Source organism: Chenopodium album, chromosome 15, assembly GCF_948465745.1.
Source record: "Chenopodium album chromosome 15, dcCheAlbu1.1, whole genome shotgun sequence".
In the NCBI taxonomy this organism is placed as follows: domain Eukaryota; kingdom Viridiplantae; phylum Streptophyta; class Magnoliopsida; order Caryophyllales; family Amaranthaceae; genus Chenopodium; species Chenopodium album.
Window position 1 is genome coordinate 7,501,542 of NC_137848.1, and position 10,000 is coordinate 7,511,541.

At 34.8% G+C, this 10,000-nt stretch overlaps 1 protein-coding gene and 2 pseudogenes across 1 annotated transcript; all 3 read left to right on the plus strand.

The window, feature by feature from the left end:
• Nucleotides 1–2,120: 2,120 nt before the first annotated feature.
• Nucleotides 2,121–3,465, plus strand: LOC145581764 (aspartic proteinase CDR1 pseudogene; annotated as a pseudogene).
• Nucleotides 3,466–4,390: 925 nt separating this feature from the next.
• Nucleotides 4,391–5,719, plus strand: LOC145580704 (putative aspartic protease At2g35615). The gene has a single exon (XM_081637827.1). The coding sequence runs from the start codon at nucleotides 4,391–4,393 to the stop codon at nucleotides 5,717–5,719; it is 1,329 nt and encodes a 442-aa protein (XP_081493953.1).
• A 2,177-nt stretch (nucleotides 5,720–7,896) lies between these two features.
• LOC145580705 (aspartic proteinase CDR1 pseudogene) lies at nucleotides 7,897–9,168 on the plus strand (annotated as a pseudogene).
• Nucleotides 9,169–10,000: the final 832 nt, after the last annotated feature.

The following is a 10,000-nucleotide window of genomic DNA, read 5'->3' on the forward strand; positions in this document are numbered from 1 at the left end:
AACAAAAAAAAAAACATTGTAACTTGTTTAACAGGTTGTAGGTAAAAAGGTCTGTTATAAGAAGATGACATACAAAGGTGAGATTGTCTAGTAATAACCAAAAGGTGGGATTATTATTGTCAAACCACGCAAAGGTGGGATTATTTATTTCCATTTTTCCTTAAATTTAAATCAAGTGGATCTAATAATCAGACATCCATTCAAAATTATCATCCTTACCATTTGGGTGCCCAAATGGTTTGTTCATTTGGTCCAGCCTAATTAACTTTCAATGTTACGCAAAGTTTTAGCTAGGGTCGCGCCCATCTAGCTCTGATTGGAGTTTAGAAATAAATGTTCAGTTTTAGAAAAAAAAATGAACATTTATTTCTAAACATTGTAATATATAAAAAGGAACATTTATAATATAATAGTAAAATAAAGAGACTATGAAATAGGAAAAAAAAAAAAAAGATTTTACATCTAATATTATATAACTGAACATTTTAGTTGTAAATAAAAATGAACATATAATGTTATTGCTTATTCATCAACATTTTTTTAAGCTTCAAGTGAAATACCTTGATTTGTTCAATTCTCTTGAATGGATACCTTGCAATTCGCTAAAATATATGATTTAATACCAATTAAATAAATCAACTATATATTTTTTAATAATGAACAAAATGCTAATGTCTAACATTATTAATAATGTTAATTGAACATCCTTTACTATAAAGAACATTTTATACAAATGAACAAACACAAAAATTTGTATTAAATAAACATCATACTACATGGTTTATTTTATAAGAATGAACATTATACTGCATTAAAAAAATTATTAAAAAAAAAATTTGATTATTAAGAAATACAAAATTATTATAAAATATGTTCAGTTAGAAAATGTTCATTTTTGTTACTCCCTTCGTATTTAATAAGTGTCGCAGTTTGACCGGCACATAGTCTTAGGCAATTTAATTGACTTAAATAAAATAAGACGTAAGTGGGGTAGGTAGAGTATTAAAAAAATTTAAAAGAAAGATAGTGAGGTTAATAGTTTATTGAAAAGTAATGAATGTGAGAGGAAAAATATAATAAAAAAGTAGTAGTGGATTTGGGTGGAGACCAATATAATATTTAAATATAGCTTTTTGCCAAAAAAGAAAGTGTAACATTTATTAAAATATTACCGGATTTAATAGTGTAACACTTATTAAAACACGGAGAGAGTCTAGTAAATATTCATTTTGGTAGCGACTTCATAACTACATAGCTAAGCTCGACCTTAGCTATTAGCGATTGATTTTTACAAGGCTAATGGTATGTTCATTTGAGCCAGCCCAATTAACTTCCAATGTTATTTATACAAGGCTTAAATTGGACTTGGAACTTACGTACTAATTTTATTTGTAGATAATGTTGATGCGACGGTGGTACTTGCTTGGTGGAAGTGAGTGCTGTCTTGGGGTTATTGCTTGTGCGGTGGTTTCTGCGGTTTGCAATTTTGTCCGTGATACATAATGGGACACGAGGTGGCTGAACCTAAAGTGTGGGCTTTTTGTATTTCACGTGGTGATCCATAGTGGACCGTATGATGGATTATATTATACTTGTATTAGAGAGCAATTACCTCTAACTCAATAATATCTTATCTACATCATTCGCGACTTGTAGAAAAAAATTCATTAAAACCGAACTTTTCATTTTGTAATTTTTAAAGTGAGATTGATAGTTTGAAAAGTTTAAAACTTGTTATACAATTGCACCTAAAGAAGTAAAGAGTATTAATAGTCTTTAATCGTACTTTTTTTTACCTTTATAATCTTAGTACTAAAGTGCGGGTTAGTACATACTTTTATTTCTATTCATAAGATTATTTTGATGAATATATAGAATCAGTTGATATTATTAAATTAATAGATTTGTTTGCTTTATTCTATCCTGTAATTTATATTGGCCAATACATAAATCCATTAAGCTTGGTTGCACACTTGCACCACACGTCACAACTCACTAAACTACCTTTCCTTAACGGCACTTACTTATCCACTCATCACCTCAAACTCAAAACTATCCTTCGCATTAGCCAATATGCATTATTTGTTGGTCAATATTTTCATACTTCTACTAGCATTATCTTCATCCTCAAAACTACCTAGTTCACTCTTTGTAGAAGCTAGACATTCTCCAAAATCTTCCAATGGCACCTTCACGGTACATCTTATCCATCGCGATTCGCCACACTCTCCCTTCTACAACTCATCCATGACACCCCTAGAACGCTTACAAAGAGCACCCCTAGGCTCAATCTCACACGGTAACAACATTCACCGGTACCAATCCTCATATTTGATCCCTAATGGTGGAGATTACCTCATTAAAATCGCGCTTGGCACACCAAAAGTCGAAATTACAGCCGTGGCAGATACTGGTAGCGACCTTATATGGGTCCAATGTTTGCCATGTGACGAATGCCTCCCTTCAAAATCTCCACCTTTCATACCTAAGAAATCTTCGACATATCATCCCATCCCTTGTACGTCTCCTTCTTGCAAATACCCACATATTATTCAAGGTTGCCTTCCAAATTACACCAACAAGAGCTCATCATCATCATCGCCATGTTACTATGAGGCGCTATATGGAGATGGCACACAAAGTGTCGGAATCCTAGCCACCGAAACCATTAGCTTACCCTCGCCTAACCACACTACCTCACCAAGTCACACGTCCATAAAGTTTGGATGTGGATTTGACCAACGAGGCCAAGTTGGGGTCCAAGGAGAAGGGATCGTCGGACTAGGGGCCGGCTCATTGTCCCTAGTCTCGCAACTTGGTTCATCCATAAACTACAAATTTTCCTACTGCTTGGCACCCCTATCTTCTGGGGTGCCAAGCAAACTAAACTTTGGGGCTCATGTAACGAGCCACAAAGTCGTAACAACACCCTTAGTAACCGGACTCCCATCAACATTCTACTATCTTACACTCAATGACATTAGCATTGGCAATAATGCCTCGGTCCCTGTGAACCAAGACATAATCATCGACTCTGGTACCACTCTAACATACTTGCCACAAACCATCTATGACAACATCAAGACTGCTTTGAGCACTGCGATCAAGCTTACTCCGGTCCCTGATCCATTACAATTCTACGACCTTTGCTATGATGCACGAAGATCAGGATTGAGTGGAGGCCTTAACCCTCCTGATGTGGTGTTTCATTTCAAAGGGGCTGATGTTGTGTTAAAGGGAATTAACACCTTTAGGACACTAGAAGATCAAGGTTTGATTTGTTTAGCAATGTCTACTACAGAAGGTACTCCTATATTAGGGAATATTGCGCAAGTTAACTTTGAGGTTGGCTTTGATTTACATTCTAAAAAGGTTTCCTTTGCTCCAACTGATTGTACCAAGCACTAGATTTCTTAATTTTATGTATAGCACATTAGCACATACTCCGTAGTTTCATTTGTTTTGTACACCTACTTCTTTATCATATTTGAATCAAATTTTCAATTTAACCAGCAATCATTTAATTTATAACATGCTTCTTTGGAAGTGTAATACTTTTTTTTTCTTTTTGAGTAAACTTTGTATTACTAAAATTATTTGATTCTCTCTAAGTCTATATTGCAATTAATATAAAACAGGGAAAGTATGCAGTGTACCGGTCAAAAAATAATATACTGAACAACACTATATACAACATAAAATGTGCAGGCTGAGCTAGAATCGGCCCAGTTCTTAGACAGTTGGCCCACAAACCGGTGGCTCAATGGGGCCAGTAGTACCTGGTCTGAGCCTCGTGCTCACTGACCTTGCGACCTCATCATTGTGCTATAGCATGAGTACTAATTTGTGGGTATAAGAATTCCTGAGATAAAGTAAGATTAAAATTTAGAGAACACGAATGCAAGATCGTCTCACAATATGTTTAGCTTGAGTTTTAGAAAATTTTAGTTTTAACCTTTGATATTTATTTTAAAAAATTGCACGAATTCATGTCTCACATATTTAATTACCATGTGACATTCACACATTAAACTTTGCAACCAAATAAATAAATTAAAAGAAAATGTTCCATTTAATAAGTATATAATATATATCTCTAAAATCGAGCAATTAGTGAATATGAGAACTGATAAATAATCAAATTGTAGTTTAAATAATTCGGAACATTGATAATTTGGTAGTCATCCTCTAAACAACATTATTCATGTTAAGTGCATGCATTGAAGAAAGGTCAAAAAAAAAAAAAAAGAAAGGCCATCTTTGGAGCAACGGAATCTGAGTTTTCCAAGTTTGTAGCCGAATTTAAGAAATATGATTAAAATTATAGCCTTATATATCCTAACTTATGTGTTGCCTATCTTTATATTCCTTGGGAACTAATCTACTCATAATGTCTATCTTACTGCTTTATTACTTCCTTACAATACTCTCCTACACATATATACAACACCCATGGCTCATTGAAGCCAAAACTCGAACAAATGACGGCTTTTCCATTGATTTATTCCACCGTTACTACTCTCCAAAATCTCCATTCTACAACTCCTCCATGACTCCCAAAGAACTCTTCCAACGATTAGTCCTTTCCTCGAACTCAAGGCACCAACAAATCATATGGCAGCAGAGTAACATAGGAGAAGTTAGTACTAATTTAATTCCTAACGAGGGAGACTACCTCATGCAAATCTCTGTTGGTACTCCACCAGTACAGCTAGTCGCGGCTGCAGTGACAGGAAGTGACCTTACATGGTTTCAGTGCAGACCTTGTGTCCTTTGCTACCCAAACAACACCACCAATTTCGATCCTCAAGCTTCTAGAACCTACAAGAACCTTCCTTGTGATGCAGAACATTGCACTAACCTTAATACAGATCACATAAACTGTGACCAAAATGAAAATTTGTGTAGGTATTGGTATACTTATGGCAATGCAACAACTATTACCGGAGGAGTCATGGGAACGGACACGTTCTCCTTCACTTCTTTCGACTGGGATGAAGAACAGGCTGCCTTCCCCTCCATAACTTTCGGATGTGGGTATCAGCAAGCAGGGTTTTTCGATTCTAACTCTGCAGGTGTTGTAGGACTCGGAAATGGACCTGTTTCGCTTGTTTCACAACTAGGTCCCTCGATTTCTTACAAATTCTCCTACTGCTTAACTTATCCTTCCTCACATAGAGCAAGTAAGTTGAGATTTGGAGGTATGCTTGAAGATACATCAGAAATTGGAGGTTTGACAACGCCTTTTGTTACCAATGATCCTTCATCCTCTTATAGCCTCGAGTTAAATGGAATAAGCGTAGGTCAAACGAACTTGAACACGAACAGGGAGATCATCATAGACACCGGAACCACACTTACTTACATAGATCCAAGCATCTTTTATAAGCTCGAAGCTATGGTGAACGATGCCATAGGGGCATCCCCGGTTTCTAACAATCCTTTGGTGGAGCCTGTTTTGTGCTATGATCCAGATGATGCAGCTTTAAATCCCCCTGACGTAGTCTTCCAACTTGACGGGGGGGATTTAGTACTAAAGGCGAGCAATATCTTCTTTGTACTTGACGATTATGTTTGCTTGTCCATTGCTAAGTCGCCCAAAGATGGGGATCCTATGGTGCTAGGCAACATGGCTCAGACCAACCTTGAGATCGAGTTCGATCTGCTAAGCAAGACAGTTAGGTTTACTCCTAAATATTGTTCTCAAGAGAGCAGCTAGCACGAAGCACAAGCCCTATCAGGAGTTTATAAAAAATGAAACCACACATCTATATAGCTTTTCATGAAGAATTATTCTAAGACAATTAGATTAGAGTTTATGAAGTTATCTTCTTTATCTTAAGCTTTTCATGAAGAATTATTCTAAGACAATTAGATTAGAGTTTATGAAGTTTTCTTTCTTTATTTGAAGCTTAGATGAAAAGTTGAAAACCATTAATTGTAATACTTTAATTTGCTGTGTTCGACCTCTGCCTGTAAGCCGAGTTATGGTTAATAATATAATCAATTCTGCTGTATTATGTGCCAAAATTTCTTGGTTAGTTGCATAGTTCCTAGTTTGTTAGTGTCCATAAAAGACTCTGAAGTTGGAGTGACATCTTTAACTTGAGTAATATACTGTATCATGCAATGAAGTTTGTATTCTATGTCAAGTTTGAACTGTACTCACAGTTTCATAACATGTAAATTTACGTAGTATAAGAGACCAATTACATATAAAAGCAAGGAATACCATCCTAAAACAACTGAAAGCAAGTGCAGTAATTAACTTACTACATCTATAAAAATAGTCACTGTTTTTTTTAGTGGCCGCTCTTCTTTATGGGACAACTAATCCTATACCAGTATGGTAGATGGTAATAAATCACAACAACGGAAATGAGTATATTACATGTAATTTCAAATATCTCATGGAAATGTCTTTGGTACAGCATCTCCACCTTACGCTTGAGAAATAAAATTTCATACTCGTCTATATTCTGCTCAAAATGGTAATGTATGGCAATGAAAATTTACAAAGAAAAAACTTCTAAGAGATGCGACATCATATGATATGAGATACACTCACAAAATTACGAATCAATACCACTATAGACTATGGCCCTGTTTTCTTCACCTTAAAAAAATAATATTAAGTAAAAATAATTTCAGTTCAGTAAAATTAATTTCAGTTCAGTAAAAATAATTTCAGTTCAGTAAAAAAAAGTTCAGTTCAGTAAAATTCAGTTTCAGAAGAATTATAATAGAAAATCAGTAAAAATAATTTCAGTTCAGCAAAAATAATTTTAGTTCAGTAAAATTAATTTTAGTTCAGTAAAATTAATTTAAGTTCAGCAAATATAATTTTGTTTCAGTAAAAATAATTTCAGTTCAACAAAAATAAGGTGAAGAGAACGGGGCCTATGTATGTATATTTATTATTGTCATATACAGGGAATACTTCGGACATGTTATCTTCAACTTATTTTAGATACTTATTTTAGATTTTTTGTTCAGATCAGATTAATTGAGATCAGATCAGAACTATTCAGACCAGATCAGATTAATTCGGAACAGATCAAAAAAGTTTAGATCAGACCAGGACACATACTTTATTTTTATTTTTTTTAAACTATTATTATTATTATTATTATTATTATTATCATCATCATCATCATCATTATTGATCAAATTAAAGTTTGTCTTGCATTGTGAAAAGTCAACAGAACTCTAACTAAAATGGTTATACAAATATGAAGTATATATTAGTTATGCAAAATTGAGAGTCACCTAGACTTATAAGGTATAACCAACAAAGCTCGGGCATGATTGCATGAACATTTATATAATTCAGACATATCTAGTACAGGATGGAGCATAAAATTAAAGTTGTGAAATCAATATTTGTTCGATGAAATTGATGAAAACACAAACATGGAATTGAGCTGAAGAATTCCTAGTCTATGATGAGGTTGTTTGGCCATGGACATATAAATTAAAACAAACTATTTCCGGACAGAAAGAGTATATTATAGTAACTATCCTATGTACGGAGATATACATATCGGCATAACATAAATTAAAGCATTGTGAAAGTGTAATTGAGAAGTTAGAAATTAGAAAGGCAAAAGGATGATGCCCCAAAAATGGACCAAAATTGAGCTTGATTCATTTTCCACAGGAAGAGTGTGTGCTTTAGAAAGGCAGCTATTTGGGAACGTCAAAAGAATTTCCTAGTTACTAGCTAAATCTATGCTATTATTCAACTTCATGATAATTAATTGCACCAACCTTAAATATTATTTCTTAACTAATAAAACTAATTAAATTCAGTATTTTTTTAGCATCTATAAATAATGCAATCTAAATGCCAGTTTAACTAAAACTCATTTTTGTGGTACACTACCATTTTTCAACATGCATACCCTACTATTCTATATCTTCTTAACACTGTTGTTCTTATATCAAGGTAACACCCAAAATGACGGCTACACTATTGACCTCATACACCGGTACTCTCCAAATTCTCCATTCTACAACTCTTCCATGACTTCTGAAGAGCGCGTCCATAGGCTGGTACATCACTCTGCTTCAAGGTATCACCGCCATACAAAGAGCCTCGTAGCTAACTATCTTGATACCAACATAATCCCAGGTGACGGAGACTACCTCATAAAAATCGCGATAGGCAGCCCACCGGTGGATATGTATGCAATTGCAGACACCGGGAGTGACCTTATATGGGTCCAATGCGAGTCATGTGACATTTGCTACACCCAAAATAATGCAGCATATTTTGACCCTCAAAATTCTAGCTCTTACAAGACACTCCCTTGTAACTCGACGATTTGTGACAGTGATCCTAGCATGCAATGTGATGATGACACGGGCACTGAATGCGAATACTTCTATACATACGGGACTGGATCAACCATAAGCGCGGGGGTCATGGGGACAGACTTACTCACCTTTGACACGAGTAAAACAAATTGTGTGTTCGGATGTGGATTCGTACAGGATGGTAGTTTCGACAGGAATGCAGGAGGGTTAGTTGGCCTCGGTGGAGGTCCTCTCTCTTTGATCTCTCAACTAGGTCCAACAATCGCAAATAAGTTCTCATACTGCCTAACCCCGATCACCTCAAACAGCACAAGCACGCTAACATTAGGCAACAGCCCTGCTAAAACCGGCTCTGTTGTGACTCCTTTGGTAACCCAAGACAATCCTACTTACTACGCGATAAATCTCAAGGCCATAAGTATAGGCCAGGATGAAGTCGATATCAACAAAGACATAGTCATAGATAGTGGTTCAACACTAACATATCTAGACAAGAGTGATTACTCGCGCTTAGAGGCATTAGTGAGGGCCGCGATACCAGAAGAGCCAATTGACAATCCACCTCAAGGATTCAAGATTTGCTTTGAGAAAAAGAAAGGGATTAAGATAGCATTTAAGATGGATTTCAAGCTTAATGGAGGCGATGTTATATTAGTAGACTCGAATTTTATGATAGAGTTTGATAAATATGTTTGCTTAGGAATCGTGCCCTCGGAAGAAGAAGGTGATCCTATGATTCTTGGGAATATAGCTCAAGTTAACTTTGAGGTGGAGTTTGATCTTAAAGGAAAGACTGTTTCATTTACTCCCACCATTTGTAGCCAAAACCATGGGGCTAGTTTAGCTTAGTTTTCTTACATGAATGTGTATGGTGAAAGAAAATAATGTGGTTTTCATCACAAATTGAAATAAAACTTGATTGTGAAATTTCAAATACCTTGTATTATGCATGTATTTTTGTTATATTAATACAAATTTTTATGATGCACATCATAATTTTGAGTGAAGATATAGTTCAAATATTAAGAATTTAATTATTATGTTCATATATTTTTAAGCTATATATTCATATATTATAAACATTATTGTCATAATTTGTCACCTTGCTTTATTTTTGGGCCCATTACCCAGGCCTGTCAATCTACTGGGCCCAAAATTATGTAGGTCTAGTAAAGGAAATGACTTCGACTTATAAACTAGATGGCAATATAGTTGCACAAAACTATGATTTATAATTACATCATTTCAGAGTAGTAATTGCTAATAATGAAATTGGAGGCAGGTAAAAAAATAGGAGTAATATTTTGAAATAGTGGGGGTATTGAGTTGTAAGAAGATTGCCTCCATCAAAAATGTACACATAATTATGATCATAGTTGTTGCCTTGTTATATTTGTCCTACCACCCAACTGTTATTTGTGCGCTTGTAAAGTTGCAATTATATCACACTTTAATCATTGTAACCTTTCACTTGCGAAATTAGAGTCTTCGGCACCATAATTACATTAATTACGATTTTTTTTTTTAAAGTGTAAAAAGAGTCTCGAAAAACAATGATATAGATAAAATTCGATTACAAACCTAACCACCTCAAGATTTTAACATAATAAGGGCTTGTTTGGTTCACCTTATTTTTGCTTATCTAATCTGGTCTGGTTTGATATGATCTGAATGTCATATT